Below are 21,987 nucleotides of genomic sequence, written 5' to 3' on the forward strand. Positions count from 1 at the left end.
GAGCATACAAATGGTAGCGAAGTGGAATGGAGGCAATGTGGAGCTGTTTTTAAAAGTGAAAAAAAAGGGTTCGGAAATGCCACTGAGTCTGCAGTCTATTTCGGTGTCCGCGGACGTCATTCACTGGGTACAACCACCACAGTAGTAATATGTGTATAGTAATTATAGGTAATGTAGTGGGAGTACAAAGCGTTTGTAATACGAAGGAATGATGTAATTGGACTGGATGTAATTTGACATGCAGGCAAGTAGGTACAATGATAAGTGGCTGCAGATTGCAATACATCAAAGGTTTATATGCCACATTGTTAGTCAACATTGAAATAACGGGCAAAGGAATTTGTATTGCCAATGTACATTATGAACATGTTCCTGTGGCCTTTGCACATTTACATCTTACTGTAGAGGGCAACAAGGGGCGTGTGTATGAATGCAGAAAGCCTGTACTCCACTATTTGTGTGTGTACACTTTTATGTGATCAGTGTACTTGTTTTTATGTTACTATTATTCGTTCAGATTCCAGCAATTATGGTGGACAAAGTGTGATGCCTTTGTGGTTGGTTTAAGGATAAAAGTCAAGACCCTTGCATTATGCACAAGGCTGTCTGAGGCATGGGAACACACTATCTGCAGATCTTTTTGTGAAACTAGTTTTATTCATGATACTTTACATGATGTTGTTGCAAGTCTTTGCTGGTGAAATGCTTCCCATAGCAGAAAGCAGGTCACAGATTATTATTGACGTGTAAGGAAATGCGTGCCTGTGTGGACCACGCCTGAGGTTGTTTTTTTAAAGAAAACGTAAATGTATTGGGAAGAGGTGCGTCGATAGCGGTAAAATTGAAGTAAATATTGTGCTATGTGGCATACTTGAAATATTTATTTGTTTTTCAGTACAGTGCTTGCCAGTAATATTGTTCATTTTTTGTGGCATATGTTTATAAAAACAAAACTGACTCGGGTACACTGTGAGCAGTACATGAAGGGTCTCATTGTTATGTGTCCTTGAACACAGCGCACTAAGGCGTAGCTGTGTCAAAAATCCACAAAGAAATTATAAGATTGACTACATTAAAAGCCGATGTTGGAAAGTTAAGTTTCTATTTCGGAAAACTGTGTTTTCAAGTGGTTGATTCTCCGGTACATTGGAAGAATGGATTCGCAAAACGCAATGTAAGCACGATTTTAAATAATACTTATTAAAGTGGGGATTGAAAGTGTACTGTGTGTCACAAGATGAACATCCTGATGGATGACTGTTAAATAAATTTGAGGAAAAGATAAGGCATTGTGCGGGTGAATTGTCACTGAAATGTATAGGCAAAAAAAGAATGCACTGTAAAAGTGGTTTCCGAAATATGTCTTTGACTTCTTCATTTTATATACTTATATAATCCTGATGTGCGAATGTAATGGGTAGAGCCTATCGGCTGACGGCTTTTTCAACCATATTTGGACAATAATTATGAACAATGGATATGTAATAACAATCATATGGGACGACCACGAGGCAACAGTTTGTCCTTGCGCGGTTGCATTAATAAGGAGCAACATGGGAGCGTATCAGTTCTAGATATGTGTGGATGTGAAAGTGTTGCTTTTATTTAAATTTTATAGCACTCATTTCTCCTCTGTAATGGAGCGCCATGTGCATACATTATTCGTTGGTCATGGAAGATAATTTTTGGTGAAGAACACAAAGACTTGCATTAAATGGATTGATGATCGGATTTGGCAAGTTAACCAAGTTAACTGAATGTGTTTTTTTAATGTGTGAAAATGAAAATTACCTGTTACAGTCCCGCGTATTGTTGTTTTGTTCAAAATAAAATGTTTCTATCATTTTCTTTGTAAAAAGACAGAAAAGTTTTGCATTTGTTGTTAATGTCTGTGCTTAAGTTCCTCGTTTTGCGTTAGATAACTTTAGAACATCGGTGATGACAGGGTACGTTTGGCTACGCTGCCCACTAACGTCATTAAAATAGGTGGAGCTTATTTGGAATGCATAGTGATTTTAGCGGTACGTATGTTAGCGGTACGGGTGGGCTAACGTAATCAATGCTGCAAGGGCTTTTGAAGTTCGGGTGATAGGGTGATAGAACCTTATTGAGTCATTCTACATTATTGCAAAATGTACAGCAGATGGAGTCTTTAAGATAATTTTTTTAGTGCTGATTTTTAACTGTGAAAGGTGATTGCTAAAGCAACTTTTTTGGTTGTTTTTTGATGATTTTGTTGGGGATTTTTGCATGAGAGTTTAGAAAGTAAGGTGGGGAGGAAAATGAGAGAAGAGGCACTGACCACAAATGTGGAGCGGCAGGTGGACAGGGGAAGATGTCATCTTTCATGTACTGGGTATTAGTCTTAGCAGTGCACGGTGGTGGCGCCAGTTATGTTTGCTTAGCTTACCATAACTGGCGAATATCTGAGGTTTTTTGGTTTTACTTGTAACCATAACGTCCCTTTAACAAAGTTTTTTCATTTTTTTCATTTTTTCATTGAATATATATATATATATATATATATATATATATATATATATATATATATATATATATATATGTATATGCCAGACATCTGAAAAATCGAAGTGGAGAGTTTTGAGATACGTCCCCCAATATAGTGTGTTTCCTGGTTCTATTTAAAAATGCAATGCAAAACATATATTTTATTCCGCAAGGTTGATGAAACTCTGCCAAATCTAGCACGAGTGTTCAAATCTGGACGCATCAGTTGCATGCAAAATGTCATGAACTTTCATGGATGTGAGAAAAAGTTACAAAGAAAAATACTTGTTCATGTTCCTATGTAAACTGTCATGTAACCAGTTACTTAATAAGAGTGCTGGACTGGCCTACAAGGAACTCTGGAGATCTAATGTTCTTGTCGGAAAACCCCCACAGGGTGTAATATGGGGCCATTTTGAAAATTAATTCCAAGGACACTGTTGGTTTCCAGTCCACCCCTGCTTGATAATATATACAAAGAAATGTGAATTACAATAGTGTAAAGATTATATTAAAAACTACATATACACGCATTTTGTTTTCACTCTCCAATAGTTACTTACACACACACACAGACACACACACACACACACACACGGACATCTGAAAGAAAAAGCAGATGACATGTGTGACCATTTATACATGGCATCATGAAGTGTTCTGGAAACAAATCCTGATAGGGTTGCTGATGTGATTAAGCATGAAAGCGGATATCAAATGATAAGTCAGCTCTATAATTCGATTGTGTGTGTGATTCGATTATCCCTTCATGAAATTATCCAACACAGGAGTGCTCAAGTGGCCATCTCATGTTTGCCTCACATGAAATGTACTGTTATGTTCATGTGAATGGCAGGAAATATAGTACAATGCATGTTTCAGAGAGGTTTAAAATGGGTTCTTTTATATGCATCGCCTAAAAACAATCCTATGGCTCTGTGGATTTGGCAATCAGTTATCAGTTATTTGTTCTGCTTAAATAGCGCCCTGACGCCTCCGGGCCTGGTTTTCGCGCTTTATACATAATGTATTATATATTATGTAACATAACATAACATCGTACGAAGACTTATTGTGCATGCATTGTGCAGCCAGCTCAATGAACATAAAGAGAATGTCCTGCCGCTGTGCTGGACGCAGAAATGTCCTTAGCATGAATATAAGGAATGGTTTGTGTTTTGGCTATGGGACATCATGTGTCCCTTGCGTGGTTCACGTTCCTGTCCATTCTACAGTGAAATGTGCATTTGCGTCGATGACGTGCTTACTGAGGCGCCAGTGTGCTAAACTCTCCCTTGTGAATGCCTTCGTTTATGGAACATGTGTGGCCAGCATCACCAAAGAACATGCCCTTTGTCCTGCGCAGGTGCAGATACGCATGCAATACCACCCTGAATCAACCGCTGCTCCTTGGATATGTGGTGGCCCGAGGCAGGGCAGTGGAACATCGCTGATGTCTGCACATCACGGTCCCTGACCTTTATTTCCCACATCTCTGACAACTTCCCAAGCAAGGAAGTCTGGGTGAGTCCACAAAGCCCTCCTGCAATTCCCACGGGGAGGCGGGTGCAGGAATTATTTGATGGTGCCGCACAGCTGTGAACTTTACTAATGTGCTATTACAACTCAGGGCAGGGCTGTAACAATTGTTATTGGTCCACATCCGAGTTATGGTCCTGAGGTGACGCTAAGGGTGCATTACGGGGGTCAGAGGTTATGGCAGCTGTTACAGGATAGAAACAAAACAGTTAGAGAAGGTGCTTGGAACCTTGACCCACGTGAACATTGTCAAGGTGCAATGCTGGCTGGGGAGACAGTGGCCATGGATGCCAAATGTTGGGAAAAGACAGAAGGTCTATTAATAAAGCCTTGGTGCTCGTACTGGGTGGACTTCCGGGGCACTGTTGCCCAGAAAGGTCATTAAGAAGGTCTGTGGTGCACCTGATACCCCGGAATTCCACCCACCATAGGCAGAAAGACTTTTAGTACCTGTGGGGGGCGGGGAGGGGGGGGGGGTTCATGGAGGCTTTCCGACTGAGGTGCGGAAGCCATGGTGCCCTGCCTTGCTGAGGCAATCTGTCAGGGCTGAGGGACACCACGGAGAACGTAAACTGCATGCGACGGCGTGGGCTAGGCTGGGCCATCGCAGTGAGACTGGTGAGGCGTGTGGTAGTGTATGTGGAGACCCACATGCCGCAGCAGGCAGCATAGGAAGAGAGCCACAACAGGGACGGAGGCGAGTATGAGGCTCCACTGCAGCAAAGGGTATGACGAGGGAGGGTGCCGGCGCGGCGCAGTGAGACAGGACTGACACAGAACCGAGAGGCCCTCCTCTTCAAACAGCTGGTCGGTAGTGAATTCTCTGAGCAGCTACTGGCTATCAGTGCCCAGAATGTGCATGGCATGCTCAATCCTGATTGGTTGAGCCAAATGGAGTGTTCGATAAATAACACTAACGGAGCAGTAGCTCCCTAGGGGAGGCCAATCCTGGACATTAGGTTCCCAGAAATCCTGACTTAATGGTCCTGAATGAAGTAAGTTCCTTAAGAGGGCTTTTACTGCCCATGATGGGTGGGGAGGGGACTAAGAAAGGCAGAAACAGTTGATTGAGAGGATGCTGGTGCCCCCCACCACATAGTAAGAGCCCACTAGCCCGATGTAATGGCTTGAGAGCAGTGAGGTGTATTACTGAGTGCCAGGGGTCATTACCGGCCAGTACTGCCCAACACTGGAGGTCCGTTCATCAATAGCAACACAGGGCAACAGCCTGGGTGTTTTACTTGTGTCAAGTGAAAAACAGGCCACAGGAAGGCCTTTTTTCCCCGCAAAACAAAATGAAAATACAAAAAAGTTTGCCACTATGAAAATCGTGTTCTGTGCCCCCGCAGGTGCATGTCTTCCATTTTTTAGTGGCCGAGTACGGGAGTGATGCCAGGAGCATTCGGGCGTGCTAAGCGAATGTGCTGTTTTAAATATGGGGACATCTGGGGCAACGTGGGGGGCAATGGCAGCAGGTAGGAGGCCAAAGAGCAGCAGCTGGAAGTCCATGATCAGTCAACAGCTCCCTCAAAATGCAGGCTCATAAGGTTATGTGAAACCTGCAAGCAGCCTGACTCAACCTCTGGCGGATGAAGGGGGTGAGGGGCGACTACATCATTAGCTCACACTGTTCCTGATTTTCTAGAACATTGATTTGATGCTCTACTCAAGAAACGTGAGACGTGTCTGTCTCAGCGGTTAACCTTATGATTCCTGTAACAGCTCCTCGATGCCCCCGGGCTGGATGAGCGCTTTAAAAATCACATGAAAAACATAAATAAATAATGACTTGCAAACACAACTGCATCTCTCAACCTACACCAATTCCAAACCAGATCAATATTCCAAAAGCATTGCGCAATCTATGAGGCAGTGAAAGCAACAGTGGACAGTGACGCTGGCTGAGGGACACGAAAAGCCCTACAGCTCCTGACGTGGACATAGCAGGATAACACAAAGGCACCACATGCTGAGGTACCAGGCAGATATTATAATGCAAACACAATGGAGGTGGTATGGGGACAAGAGTTGATGCACTACCTGCACAACCGCAGTCTAAACCCCCATGAGCAAGATAACACACAGGACCCTCTCGAGCTTCGTAGAACATTGACATGCACTGCTGCCCTTACGGTAGCCATGGCATGACACCCTACGAGCCACTTCCTGCAGAAAGCAACCCCTTCCACCCCAAAGAACATGTCGCAATAACGCATAAGCATGGCAGCAAAATCACAAGATATTCAATCACACATAGAATGGAATGCCTTCTTCCGAATCAATTATTCAACCAGAGTCAGATCAGGCCATTTCATGTCAGAGTCCACCCCCCAACCTTGTGGTGCAGCTCGGGCATCCCCCCTTGTCCCCTGGCTTTTCAAAATGTGCATTCTCTGTTGGCTGCGTAGATCTGTCATTTCGCTCCCCCCTGCCCCTCCCTTCATTTTATTTGCAGATGGGAACCAACTTCGCCTTCGCCTGGAGGACAAGCCACCCGGCAAGCTTCATACTAATTCTTCATGTTCGTCATCATTCAAAATTGGATGACTGATAGTTGCCTTTCCCTCCTCGCGGGGAAAAACGAAATTCTCTTGTTACACTCAGCTCAAGTCTCAAATATACCCAGCATCTGCCCCACCCAATCTAGGCTTTCTCCATCTTCCAGTTTTTAAAGTCAGAAACATGGGCGTCATGTGTGATCAACACCTCTCCTTCCCTGCAGCGGCTGCTATATCCTTCATAGGTTGAGCAGAATCCTTCCAGCTGTAGATATGGACCAGAGCATGCAAATAATGCCTGCAATAGTCTGTAAATCCGTCTCAATACAAAAGAAAGCACACAAATGTGTTTTGCCCTTAATATAATTGACGACATTACCCCAATGGTTTCTCAACCAACACCAGATTAACTTTTGCATCACAAGACGTGCAGGACTGAAGAATATTTCTAGGTTATTCAACAAATACTCCCCCTTCTCCCCTGGAGACATATTTGATCCAGTTCCGCAAAAAGGTTCATCCTTCCAACATGAATATTACAAAGAAGAGGAGGATGGATACTGACAGATCTGTGAAACTTGCTTCCCCTGGACCTGAGACTAGAAACAACGGAGCTGAAGTTCGGGAAAGCTTTAAAAGCCTTGGCTTCGAGCAGGCCTACCTTCAGGAATGATCATGAGGCCAGCCTGCCTCAAGGCCTCAGCATACTATTTACTAACTCTCATGTCATTTGCAAATGGTGTGCACCCACGCGCTGGCAACCTGCTGATTCACTGGTGTTTCAATGCTTTGTCGTACTGTTGTCGCTGTTGCTTTTTTCCTAATCCTAACAGTTTGGACTCTGGTGAGTTGTACCTTCTCCCTCACCCCTCCTTTTCTGTAGTGTCTTGTACACATGTGGTACATGCTAAATCACAAAATTAGTCAAAAGGGAAAAATAAATACACATTACAGACATTGAGCACTTGGGGCAAGGGTCTGCAACCTTTGTCTTTAAAGATGGTTTGGACTAAGACTTCCATCAGCCCCAATCAGCATGGTCAATGGTGACGGACCATAGGCGTGATACACCCAAATATTTCGAGAGCCAACGATTGCAGACAGGTGACTTGGGTATTGACGCAGTCAACTTGGGATCCGGGACTGCGCACACATGACACTGAGACATCATATGGAATACATGAAGCATACAGAATTGGGCTTTGTGGTGGTACATCAATATGCTAATATTGTAAGGTGTAAAAATGATATTCATGTCAGTGCATGCCGCACTCCCAAACCAACAATTACAGCTTTTCCAAAGGTTCACCCGGCCCCGACCCTTTATGGAGTAATGGGACTAGATGAAAACTGTGCCCATCACTAACAAGGTTGGATGTCCCATCCTGAAATATCAGGATGGGCGCTTGCTGCGTGCAATGAGGGAACATTAAGTGGTTGCGCTCCTCTGTGACAGAATGCTGCATGATCAATGGGGTTTGCACATGCATGGAGAGGAGAATCAATATAGAGACTTTTAGACATGTTCATGGCTTCGGCGGCTAATAACAGAATTCCTGCAACAGTAATATTGCGTTCAATTTTATCTGAACATACAATATCTATATATTTCTATCTATAATATTGCTAATCAAGTCAATTGTTCTATTTTCTCTCTAAGCCACCATAGTGTGATCGTTTAGAATGTAACCTACAGAGGCCCACCGTGGCAGAAAGTGCAGCCTTAGTGCCAAGTGCATTGTTAATGATTCAGGAACAGTGTTGAGTGCTCTGAACAATGAACACAGACACATTTTAAAAGGTGTACAACAAAAATATCCCAGAACAAAATAACCCAAGATTAAAAGGAAGAAGTAAAAATGCATGTTTCAACTGCTACGTTACATCTGATTCACAAAAGCATCAAAGTAGAGCATGTTTGGAGATTCCTGAAGCATCCATATTGGGGGCACCCACCACAAATAACCCTTGCCCATTATGGAGTAGCAGCATCAGCCCAATGAAAACACCAAGCACTCTCTTAACAGCTTTCCTGCAGCTGAGGGGGTGCTTCTGGACTGGCAAAAACTCTCCAAATAAAATTTGGTTTACCCTTGTGGGATACAAATAAAAGCAAGATGCGTTATCACGTGGCTATACTGTCATTTTAGTACGGCCAGTGTAGCCATTTCTTACTGTAACATGACATGTTTTACTCCGCATCTACAACTAAGCAAGCATGCTAAGTGTTATTATGTAGCTAGAGTGGCACAGATAATCTAGACATTTATTACTGTGGCATAACCTTTTTTTGCTGGGCATCTATGATAAAGCAAGCACTTCAAGTGTTATTACTTGGCTGGACAGGCATTTTTGTGCAGCCAGTCTGGCCATTTCTTACTGTGGCATGACATTTTGTACTGAGCATCTATGATAAAGCAAGCCTGATATGTGTAATTACCTGACTAGAGTGGCTGCATACCTGGGTAGAGTGCCACTTGGGTGCAGCCACTCTATCCATTTGTTACTGTGGCTTGATTTGGTATCCAGTAATATAATCGCTGGAAATAACATTGAGGGTGACCCAATATTTTTTTTTAAAGGCACTATGCAACACTTTCGTAAGATTTTCTTGGACTGGAGTTTGTTTATATAATTCCACCTGTCCTAAAACAAATATTGCGTGACCCTCTATGTTATTTCCAGCGATTATAGCAAAAACAATCGTATGGTATTTATTTACTGGACATCTATGAAATAAGGAAGCATTGCATGTATTGTTTTACGTGGCTAGGCTGCCATTTGAACGCAGCCAGTCTCACTATTTCTTACTGTGTCAAGTCATTTTTTTCTGGGAATCGATGGTACAGTAAGCATGATAAGCGTTCTTATGTGGTCACTCTGTCATTTTTGGGCAGCCAGTCTATCTTTTTCTTACTGTGGCAAGCCATTTTTGTAATTGGCTTCTATGATAAATCATGCATTATAAGTGTTATTATGTGGCTAGACTAGCATTTTGGTGCAGCCAGTCTAGCTATTTCTTACTGTGTCATTTTTTACTGGCATCAAGTGTAAAGCCAACTTAAGTGTTATTACGTGTCTCGACTGGCCACATTGTGAAGCCAATTTTGACATATTTTCTTATTGCGTCATGCCAATTTTAATGACAAAGTCAACAGGAGTATGGTCTTACATGGGGTTATTGCATATGTTGGCAGAGCCACGGTGGACAAGTTTTCTTAGAGTATCGCTACTGAGAGTAGGCGCAAAGCAAATACTAGTATGTTCTTATAAGAGAATAATGGTAACAGCATGGAAATGTATGGGCACAGCAGGCATGTACATTTTTTTATACTGGCATGTATTGTGGGCAAAGTCATCATGAGAATGCATCCTGTGCACTGTTGGTGACTTGTATCTATTGGGTTTTTGGATTGAAGGTACCCTACAAAATCACTTGCAAACTGTCGTCTACACCGTGTACACCATTTCAACCCATTATTGAAAAAAATGTCTCCGGGGAGAATACCTCCGAACCCTTCTTGAAATTAAAACATTGACTAACCGTCACTGGCCTGGAGCATCCTTGAGATGTTTATGTGCAAATATGATAAATACATCTCAGAAGAGCTCACGGGATCTCAGTGATGCGCCAGACATGTTAAGATTTTAGAGTATGTGAAGGGGAAAATCTGAGATGCTGACGGGTATCTACTGGTGTTCAGTCTAATCTGTGTGAAATAGGTTCCTAGTTTCCACCTCTTCACTTTAATTTGTATTATTATTTCTAGGTATATATGCAAGCAATAATATACAGTCCCAAGGGCTTTACAGAGTGGTAATAGCCCGGGGCCCTAGTTTAGTGAGGCTACCCCGGCTGTTATAACCCAGGTCCAGTCTTTGGATCATTCTATTATTGCTGTTAGCCCCCTGTGACAACCTCTGGGGTTCTAAAACATGAACACTGTGGTCATTTCGCAAGTAAAAAAAGAATAACAAAAGAAAATGTTCGACAGGGAAAAGGGAGGAAAAATGTACTGGTTGTCCCTTCTCCATTTCCTTGGCAGCCAAGTTGCAGATGAGGGACTCATGAGGGCGAGCAGCCATGGGAAGCAGGTATGTGCTGTGGCGGGGAGAGTGAAGGCACGAGTTGTGACATTGTGTAAGTCTGTTCTGCAGGGGGAATAGGGTTTGGGGCAGGCTCCAGGGCAGGAAGAGCAGGGTGAGATTCCGTGCAGGTGGAAAGGCAAGCCACAAAATATGTCAGGCAGGTGCGTGGATCGCACGCCTCCCTTCGAAAGCACGCTGAGATCAGTAGCTTCGACTGCGTTTGGAGCAAGTTAATTGGTCCACGCACATGCCCCGGATGGAAATACACAGAGCAGCCATTTATAAGTCATCTGACATTGAGCTCAGTGTACTGTCCCAGCTAGGTCTCAATACACACTCTTCACTCTGCTGCCAGTTAGCGTCATTCACTTTTTCTACAGCAGAAAATAGAGGTTCTCCAAACTTACCACCTGCAGAAGAGCAAGATACCCCGCCGCGACGTTGTCAAAGTTGACCTTGATTTTTGTCCAGTGGTTTCCCGATTGGAGGCACATGGATTTGTTGGCGATCTCTTCAAAGGGGATGTCATTTTCACCTGTGGCGTTTGCACATTTTCCAAACTTTCCTGCAAACAAGTTCACCCCCATGATGCTAAAAATGAGCCAGAAAATGAGACAGACCAGCAGAACATTCATGATGGATGGAATAGCCCCAATCAGGGCGTTCACAACAACCTTAGACAAATGAAATGGAGAGAAAAGACAATTAATATGAGCTTTGGTTCAGTACGCAATCCTAGCGCCTACTGCTAGTAAGAAGGCGCTGGCTAGCTTTGTCAACTCTTTTAACTCATATCCACAAACATAACATTTCACTCACATACATCCCCCTGTACAGGCATATTAGTTACTTAAACATGTTCACATTAACATATATGTTTGCATTTCCACTATCACTTACAGGATTGTCAGCCAGACCAGTGTTTTCGTTGCATTCTGGGACTAGTACTTTTGTTTTCACTTTATAACTCCAGTGCTACAAGTCCAGAATGCAAAGGAAAAAAACAACAGGACTGGATGACAAGTTCCTGAATGTCAGCAGTCACATAAATGTATCAATTAATAGAGGCATGCTGCTACATACGCTGGTTTACAGGATAAACAAAGTGCACATGAGGCTACACTGGTATTGCAATGCTAGAGTGCACATTAGACCTCTAAGAAAAGTGCCCACTGCTCCATGATTCACTGTAGAGCAGGGGTCTACAACCTTTAGCTCGCCAGTGATTTGGTCTTTCAACTCTCATCACCCCTAACCAGCATAGTCAATAGCCAGATATCATGGGAATTGTAGTCCGAAACATCTGGAGAGCACAAGGACGCAGACCATTGCTGTAGAGCGATCAACCGCGCGTGATGCTAACTTCTAGACATTATCACTGTATTCAATTGCTTTACCTAAATGATCAAACTCAATAAGTCAGGATTTCTTCAAATCAACATCACAAAGGTGGGCAGTGAACAGTAATCCTACTATGACTTGTAATGTCTATGCATGGTAATCGAAATTGACAAACAGTGTACATTAAGAATGACTTGGACATGCTCTGCAGGCAGCAGCCCCGCCCCCTCCCTCACAATGTCTAATCCAAGGCTGTCCCAAATATTGCAACCCACATTTATTTTCACCAGAGACATGGCAGATTCTTGCGCATAGAGCGTGGATTTTTCCTTTAGTGAGACTTCTGAACACAATGCACACATTCACTAACCATTTAAAGAGACTGACACTGTGCACATGCGCTTAAAACCTCCCTCGGTCAACTTCAATGACAACATGGCATGTGTATCGCAAGTGCACAGCAATCGGAGCAGCACGCTTTGCCCATGCACAATCAAACACACGTGGAAAATCGGTTAGTCGAGCTTGCATAGATGCATGCTATACATACAGTGCAGTGAGGCATCCGACACAGAGTGAGTTAACCAAACCCTTCACAACATACAATACATGTTTACAACGAATAAACAACCATCATTTTTCTTGGGACGGGGTGCATTTGGTTGAATGACACAACTGTGCTGAGTCACTGCACTAGTGAAATTGGGAAGTGACTGAGGATTTGTTCACATGTAGATGTGTATATACTATGTGCAGAGCTGCTGCAGCCAAATGTGAGTATATGAAGGTTATTCTGTGGCTCTCCTGTTCACCTTGCACGCGCACACTGTGGTCACCATGAAATACGGGCCATAGTTTTCACTTCTACAGAAAATAATTAGAAACACATCAGTCTGTATGTCATCAAAGGCCGACCTCAAGGGCCCTAATTGGTGGAGAAAAGAGTGTAGCTCACGCCACCTTCCAATCCACGTCAGAGGTGAAGAGCACTCGCCAAAGACCAGAGAAATCTAACGAGTGGATCATTTTTAGAAGCAATGTAGGGCCTGCAAGCTGTTCTTGCAGGAGGAGGTGTTGGAGGTGTTCCGTGAGGCCAATCCCCTAATGAACCCCTGAGGAATCCTGATGTACCCCTGGCAAATGCCTTGCCCTGCCCTGCTTCACCGGCCCTGCCCTCAACAGGCAAGAGTCCCAGCAGGTCACTGAGCGTATTGCCTGAGCATGTTAGAGTGAGGTGTGAGGCCTCTCCAGCCTGTTTTATTCTAATGAAGGTTAAATGGGTGACTGTGGTACTCAAACTTGAACTCCCTTTCCACTGAACCTTAGTAAAAACCCTAACAATCATAATGTAAATAACCGTAAGGTCTTGCCTCCCATGAGCCTTAGCAGGCCATTTGCCTCATCTGCTGACTTAAAACCCTATCAATCATAATGTAAATAACCGTAAGGTCTTGCCTCCCATAAGCCTTAGCAGGCCATTTGCCTCATCTGCTGACTTAAAACCCTATCAATCATAATGTAAATAACCGTAAGGTCTTGCCTCCCATGAGCCTTAGCAGGCCATTTGCCTCATCTGCTGACTTAAAACCCTATCAATCATAATGTAAATAACCGTAAGGTCTTGCCTCCCATAAGCCTTAGCAGGCCATTTGCCTCATCTGCTGACTTAAAACCCTATCAATCATAATGTAAATAACCGTAAGGTCTTGCCTCCCATAAGCCTTAGCAGGCCATTTGCCTCATCTGCCGACTTACAGAGTCTTGTTTTGTGCCTCATGGGGTGCAATGTATCTATTTGAGACAGAGACAGATAGAGAGAGAGGGTTGGAGTGCAGGGTGGAAGGTTGTTTTGCCTTGTAAGGCCTACTCTCACCTTTTCCAACTTACTGACTTCCCTCTAAGATCTCCTTCGACCTGACATCATACACACAATCCCCCACAGATGTCCACCACAGGGCCATCAGGTAATAATATCCCTATATATATGGTCGCCGTATATAATGTCGCCGGGAAAAGGTCGCGGTGACATTTTATAGATGACCATACATACATAGGGATGGGGAAGCGGGGGTTCCGGGGATGTCCCCGCATGCTCCAAGTAATAATGTCCCCACATAAAACAGCCATTTTTCGGCGATTTTTTTGCATGGCGATATTTCTGAGGGGACATTATTACATGGAACCCACCACAGGCTTAGCTGTTTGCACATCAATACTAAATGAGCCACGATGAAGCTCTCCTCTTTAGCCTTGCGACACGCTCCCAAATCAGTGGCTAACCAGACCTAAAGTGCTGTCATTTATCAGAGCTTTGTCTCTACCCTATGGATAAAATACTCCCATGTTTCTTCTGCCAAATCCATAGTAAGCAGATTGGCACTCGGCAACTGGGTACTTCTGGCCTGTACACATCAACACCACAGGTTTGGAATCGGCCTTTCCCACTGTACCACTGATAAACCCACTCCAACACTTTTCTCTTATAGAGCCAAGCGCAGCAAGGCCAAAAATATTGGCAGACAGGCGCTATAAAAGGCCACTTACATTAGATTCATTTACATTACAGAGTCATTTTTAAAGCAAAGACTAATGGCCAGATTCTGAGCTCTCATGTGTAGCAACATTTAAAGGCAACTGCCTCCCACCGATTTCGAGGACCACCAATCTGAGATGGGTAGAAGGCGTGGAAGGGAGATGTCGCAGGGTATCCAGAAGTAGCGGAGAAGTCAACTTTTCGTGGTGTAAGTGTCACTGTGATGCTGAGCATCCAAGAAATAAGGAATGTGGTCAAAACCAATGGAAAGGCTGCCTCCTGTGGCTGGTGTTTCCATGGTGAAGTTACACCGCCTCCTAGCAATAGCAGTAGCAGTCCTCTGAGACTCTGCTTGCCACTTCTTGCCCTCTTTGCAACCAGTGCGCCAACGGAAGTGCTGCCGCACTTCTACGCTGAGACATTTGGTGCAACCTCCTGTGACGTTGTGGGGCTCAAAAGGCAGGTGTTCATGTTAAGTTCCCTTATAAGGAGTACTCAAGAGAACTGGTATTGATGTGCACTCCCGCCCCCCAAACAAAGAAATCCAAAACAACTGTGCTGAGAAGGTATTTCACAGTGCGGACAGTGTGCGCCAAAGGCTGTGGGCAGCGCCATCGCTTGACCCTTCCACAGCAACTAGTTTATGCGGGCATCCAGGGGGGCAGCACTGCCTAGGCCTTAGGGTTTCCAAATGTCTACTCATTTAAGTTCAGACTCTGGTTTGGCTTCTGTGAGGAGGAATTACCCCTTGGGAACAGGAGGCTGTAAGAACCAGTGCAGCTTCAGAATCACACTCTCACCAACTCTTAAAATGACATTAAACTCAAGATTTACAAATGCAATTGAAGAAGAGCAATGCAGCATGATCTCGGAGTCAGATGGTTTCTACTTCAAGCGCACTACTCCCTAGCCAGACTGGTTTGCATTGGAGGTAACATCCAATCCCATTCTCTTGCTGGTTTTGATGGTTTAGGAGCTGTCCGGGCCCCTTCCATGCCTTCCAAGCACAGACATAGTGTGCAATGATGCAGGCTGTAGAGCAATGAAAGAAACACTACGCAGACATTGAGACGTCTGGAAATGAAAGCAGCACTGACCCCTCCCCCGCCCCCCCTCACCCCGTAGATGGGTAATTTCCACATAAGCAAAATGAAGCATCTTTCTAGAAAGGGAATAGAAGTGAAAGGATCTATGCCTTTATCTAGAACTTCGTCGCATCTCGAGCAATTCACCACCCATATATGTACAGTGTGCGATGATACCACAACAAGGGTCTAGAATGTTGCACGGAAATTGAATGAATGCCATGTGTTAATAAGCAATAAGCACCCGTTTGGGGGGCTTCACTGGCTGGTAACGGCCGCGGCCCAAATTATAGACCTGAGTGAAATGAGGGCCTTAACACCGGGCACCGGTGTCGTTAACAGCCCGTGAAGCCTGCCCGCCCACCTGAACAGGCACTTATTCCTATCAGCACCCTGGTTTGGGATGCCTTTCGGTGTCCGGTTCATTCAAACAAAATACTTGCCTAAGATGGCCGCTAGGTATCTGAAAAGTGGGCCTCCATACAGAGCCCCTTTTGCAGTTCCATGGCGGCCAGCAGGGACATGGAGCGGCAGCAGCGCCGGCAGCGGAGGCATCGCGACTGAGTGAATCAGATAAGTAGGGATGGGGTGGGGGAGGGACTGGACACACGAGGGTAAGGGAGGGGAGGATTAAGGGGGAAGATGACAGGGTGTGGGAAGCAGCTCGGAAACCTGGGCTGAGATTGTGGGATGCTGCCCACGATCCGAGTAACCCGATTGGTTGCTTCTCCCACCCCAGGTGCTAGTGGAAGGTGACCTCCCATGTCTTCGGCACATACCAGCCCATCTCCCCATTTTCGCCACCTGCAGACCTCTCCTTAGTTAACCCCAACCTGTGAGTCCAGAACTTGATGTCAGCTCAACGCTATCACGCCGACAAGTCTAGAATGCAGCGCACTAACCGATTATCCTTGTAAGCAAATACTGTGTTCCAGGATAAACCCCAACTGGACCCTCTAACATAAATGATGTTTACAAATCACGTTCCCGTACTGTAGACTCAGCACAAGAATGAGCCTTTAACCATGTAGTGAGTCTAGGTGTACAGGTCTTGGACAAGAAGCAAGGGGATGTGGAGGGAAGTTTGAACATTTGGAAAAGAGGGAAACTGGTGCACCATAGCCTCCATAACATCGCCCGCACACCTAAACCAACCAATGTCCAAGGGTTCTCATTTAGTGAAAAAAGCAGCAACACATCTCAGCCAAAATGTCCCAGGAGTCACCAGGCAGAGAAAGTCGCGTTTGATTATTGCATCTATAAATCGAAACCAAGTGCCGAAGATCGGCGTCGGTGATTCACTCGTGTTGGGCGTCAGGAGGCAAAGTCAACCCACACCCTAAGTTTCTCTCACTGTCCCTGCCATCCATTACACAGCAAGCAAACCAGAAAGGGGCGTGCAGATGCAGGTGGTGTTCTGACCCTAGGTCGTAGAGATGCACGCTTGCCACACGAGAAAAACAAAGGCATCAGAATGACATGGCCTGCGATTGCCTGAATGCCAACCTTGCTCATAAAGCCCAGGTCACACAGGCTGCACAATCCAGGAGAACGCAATGCGCGTGCGCCTCCACCTCTCACTAAGAGATGCACGCTCAGCAGATTCAAAATTACTCATAGAAAATGAAAACTAGCAGTTGGGACTGCTGGCTGGATGGGCCGAAGGTATCCAAAAAACAGCAGAACATAACCAGTCAACCTTTCCCACTCACACAGGACCACACCTTGCACTCAATGCGAGGAACACGCTCACATAGCCCGTACACAAATTGCGCACACATGACACCACTGCAAGTAGGCAAAACACGGTCTTTGCTGGCAAGTCAAGGGACACTGTGAATGGACAGACCCACACTCGGGTATCATAGAAGACTGAACACCAGAACTACCTGGAGGCATGAGACTCAGACTGACAGAATCACACTCTGGTGTCCTGGAAGGTTCCAGAACCTGGCTGCCCTAAGCGAATAGCTCTACACTGTAAATGTGCCGCGCGAGTGCTGCAGGGGATGTGATACCCACCCTGGCTGCGGAAACTGACCCACGCTCTCCACCACTCAATGCTTGCCCGTTGCCAAGAAATAAGAAGTTAACCGCGTGGTTAACTGTGTGCCGCTAATTGTGGACCAACCTGTACAGTGCTTCTGCCTTTTCATTTTTTAAATGTATTTATTTAAAAATGTATAAAGTGCAAAACTAAGAACCAAAGGCATTTAGGCGCTAAAAGGCAGTGGCCTCACGACTAATACTTCAACACTACTACCTGTAGAAAAAAAACTGAAATAGAACAGATCAGTGGCGGCTGGTGACTTTGAAAGGTGGTGGGGCGTACATTTCTCCGGGCGAATTTGGGAGCGAGCGCAGCACCCGAGACCAAACCACATCAAGGTGGGTGCGGAGGGGTTCTCCCCCGGCGCAAACATGTTTGAAAAATGGCTTTCAAAATGTGCAATTTTACTGTCCAAACCCACAGAAATATGACATAAAAAGCATTAGGTTTTACATACTAATGGTGGTACATTAGTCTTATGCGTGCAAGTGTGATAGTGAATTTTACAGCAGCTTGTATTGAGAATATCTGAAACTATGGTGTAATGATAAAGAAATGGTTCTCGACATAAAGGAGAGAGTTAACTGCTTGTAACATTGAAGCTGCACCAGAACAGCCTCATTAGAATGTGTAAAGTTAGATGCACCCACACAAGTAAGTTTGCCCTTCCCCCAAAGACTTTGAAGTTACCTCATCTCCCTACATTTACACTAAGGCATGATTAAAGCGTTTTCTGGCAGTACTGAGCAATCTAGCTTTGGCTCAATTACAGCATTTCATGGTGCTTGAGCAGAGTCCTAACACATCAGCCAAATGCAGCATTTGGCTGTCAGTGATGTGTAAGGACTCCATGCTCAGCCAGCAGAAAGGCTATGCTAAATGCATACTCCATAGCAAGACATGGTTACTAGAGAGCGCCGAGCAATATTAACCGTGGAGCACAGGAAAACAGGAGATTACACAAGCACTGTGCGGCCAAACTAGGTGCGGAACCTCTGCCTAACATCTGCGATAAATAACTTAATCATGTATGCAACTTTGACATTATTTTCAATGTTGCCCAAACCCAAAGGCCAAGCATAATTGATTCTGATGATAATTGCCTGCAAGGGAAGATCTTTTAACAATGACAAATTGTGATGGGAGTGGGACTCTGCTAACTTATGGGCAGTAGCTTTTAGTATACGAGCTTTGAGTATACGAGTGAACAGAACAGTTTGATCTAGAGCTGCATGCAGCGCAGGAAATAAAGCTTCATCAAAGCATCATATTTGAATGTTAAAAGATGGAAGCAGTCTGCTGAAACATTTGACATGTTGTCACACCCTTCACCTATTGATAAAGTTTTTATGAGCAGAATCTAAAAACAGCCGCCAAGTATCAGGCAGCACCCCGTGAACAGGACCTACATAGCAACAAAGAACGCAGAGACTCAAAAATACTGTCGACTAATTTCATTATGAAAACAATGAATGCTGAACTCTGCTCTGAAAGCAGCGTTCACCATTTTCCCTCCGAGATAGTTTTTAAATTGCTGGCAACCTTATTTCCACGCCACCTACCTTCCGCCATTTAGATCTAGGCAGTTTCCCAAGAAAGGGTTTGACCTTGTGTACACATTCTTCCAAAATATTGCGGAGTGAGGGATAAGAAAGCTACAGCACACGATGCAAAGGCCTTTGTGTCTAGTAATCTGTAGTCACTGTTAGGGATGGCCCCTTTGACAATAGCCGGATGGGGTGTGTTCGCTAAATCAACTGAGAACATATTTGTTCTCCAAAGCGTTTGGGAGGTGGCAATCAGACAACACTGGATTTTCTAACTTGAATAGCATCTCACACTCATTTGCGAGTTACCATTTGGCATTCACAGTAAATACTTTGCAGTCCTTAAGGGTGTAACACTGGTTGCACACCCACGGCAAATATAACGCTAGTCTCCAACGAGAAAAATGCCTTCAAAACACTTGCCAGTAAAATGCAACACGTCTTGCACATTCCAAAAAGCGAGGGAGTATGGCGCTCTAAATTTGACAGCGGTCTGGGGCACAATTTAGTGTCACCACAAGTGAAGTTGAAACGCACATTCGCTTGAGGGGTTCTTAGTAGTTTCCTTTTAATATGCTGTGATCCAGCAAATCCTGACACTTAGAACATCACAATTAAGTAAAGTAGTGCACTTAAAGTCAACCGCATGTTTATATGACTGTGTCATTCTAATTTGCATTCTGTGTATGTGTCCTGCTAATAAGCGTTTCAAAGCTCAGAAGCGCCCAAACCCATGCGAGAGGAACCTTATCTTTATAACATTCCTACCTACGTGCCCCTACTCCAAATAGGCATCACTGGGGTGTTGTTGTGAATAAATGCATGGTGTAAAATTCAAAGCAGCATTGGTCGATGACCCCAGGCCCAGCCCTCGAAGACTCAGCAACGGGTGACCTGGGGCACTGGCATTCTGACTGCACTGACTCATGGCCCTAGGGCAGCCTATGGCTGCTTAAAGTAGCTGTTATTCCACTTTACAATCTGTAAATCAGAATATCAGCTACTTTAAGCAGCTGAGGCTCTAGAAGAGCCGCAAGACTAACTCGATTTATTTTCAGGCCAAGGGAACGCCAAATACTATAGTTGGGTGCCACTGGTCACATTCACTTAACTATTTGGCCTTCCCTTGATCTGAAAATAATTGAGTTAGTGGTTCCAAAGTTGCGAACGTATGGCTAGCGCTTGGTTGAGGCTGGTGAGAGCCGCCCGAGTTTCAATGCAGGGCCTACTACCCAACCCGACGCAGTCCAGATGGCGTCGATAACTAGGCCCTGCATTCCCCAAAGCAGGGCTCCTGGACGACGGTCCTGTGGTGCACTGTCCTGGGGAGTGAATGGCCAGCCAGGCATAAAAATGTACTTAATTAAATGTACTTACCTAGTTGCTGGCAACAGGCCCTGCACGTGGTGGGCCTGTATTCTCTGGGCAGCTCTTCACAGTCCACAAACCAAACTCAGCAGTACCGTTTACGAAGTAGGTGGCACGCATGCGCCGTCACCATGCGTGCGCCCAATGCTCATCACCCCACCCACACTCAATCTCATTGGCTGGCAAACAGCCAATGAGATTGAATATTCTGTTGTTGCTAAGGGCCTAACTGCAGGTCAGACGTAATCGGATCTCTGGTGCGCTGTTTGCGCACAGAATATATGCTGGCGGGGCCACCCCTCTAGCGCCCCGCCAGCAATCCAAATTGTGATGGTTTACGTAGCGTGCGTGGAGCTACGCACTCCACGCACTCTTCAGTAGAACAAAAGCTCCGTAAAATGGGACGCGCCCCTCTGTAGCAGCTGGCCTGAGCCTAGCCATTAAGATGCAAAGCGGCAGATAATTATTTATTTACAGTGATGTTTATATTGCGGCCATGCTGTGCTCCTGCATGCAGAACAGATTCAAAACTTCAGAATCTGTTCTGCTGCAGCCGTTCAAAAACTTGCACACTCCCTGGGGCACTGTCTGGGGGGGCGGCGCCCCCCCGCCCAATGGAAGCAGCCGCCACTGGAACAGATGTGTTTTCAACGCTCTTCTAAAAGGGAGATATATTCGCCAAGAGTTCTCAAGGAACAGTGGCGGCTGCTTCCATTGGGCGGGGGGGCGCCGCCCCCCCAGACAGTGCCCCAGGGAGTGTGCAAGTTTTTGAACGGCTGCAGCAGAACAGATTTTGAAGTTTTGAATCTGTTCTGCATGCAGGAGCACAGCGTGGCCGCAATATGAACATCACTGTAAATAAATAATTATCTGCCGCTTTGCATCTTAATGGCTAGGCTCAGGCCAGCTGCCACAGAGGGGGGCGTCCCATTTTACGGAGCTTTTGTTCTACTGAAGAGTGCGTGGAGTGCGTAGCTCCACGCACGCTAAGTAAACCATCACAATTTGGATTGCTGGCGGGGCGCTAGAGGGGTGGCCCCGCCAGCATATATTCTGTGCCCAAACAGCGCACCAGAGATCCGATTACATCTGACCTGCAGTTAGGCCCTTAGCAACAACAGAATATTCAATCTCATTGGCTGTTTGCCAGCCAATGAGATTGAGTGTGGGTGGGGTGATGAGCATTGGGCGCACGCATGGTGACGGTGCATGCGTGCCACCTACTTCGTAAACGGTACTGCTGAGTTTGGTTTGTGGACTGTGAAGAGCTGCCCAGAGAATACAGGCCCACCACGTGCAGGGCCTGTTGCCAGCAACTAGGTAAGTACATTTAATTAAGTACATTTTTATGCCTGGCTGGCCATTCACTCCCCAGGACAGTGCACCACAGGACCGTCGTCCAGGAGCCCTGCTTTGGGGAATGCAGGGC

General features: G+C 45.2%; 1 protein-coding gene across 6 annotated transcripts in view; it reads right to left on the reverse strand.

Moving 5' to 3' along the window:
• Window positions 1-21,987, reverse strand: part of LOC138569611 (sodium channel protein type 5 subunit alpha-like) — a 1,199,462-nt gene that overhangs the window by 88,727 nt on the left and 1,088,748 nt on the right. For all 6 annotated transcript variants that reach the window (XM_069647738.1, XM_069647737.1, XM_069647740.1 and 3 more), the window contains exon 22: window positions 11,042-11,308. In XM_069647738.1, the coding sequence (XP_069503839.1) occupies window positions 11,042-11,308 (267 nt within the window). The remainder of the gene's footprint in view (window positions 1-11,041; window positions 11,309-21,987) is intronic.

This window comes from Ambystoma mexicanum, chromosome 2q, assembly GCF_040938575.1.
Source record: "Ambystoma mexicanum isolate Mex_15411 chromosome 2q, UKY_AmexF1_1, whole genome shotgun sequence".
NCBI classification, from domain to species: domain Eukaryota; kingdom Metazoa; phylum Chordata; class Amphibia; order Caudata; family Ambystomatidae; genus Ambystoma; species Ambystoma mexicanum.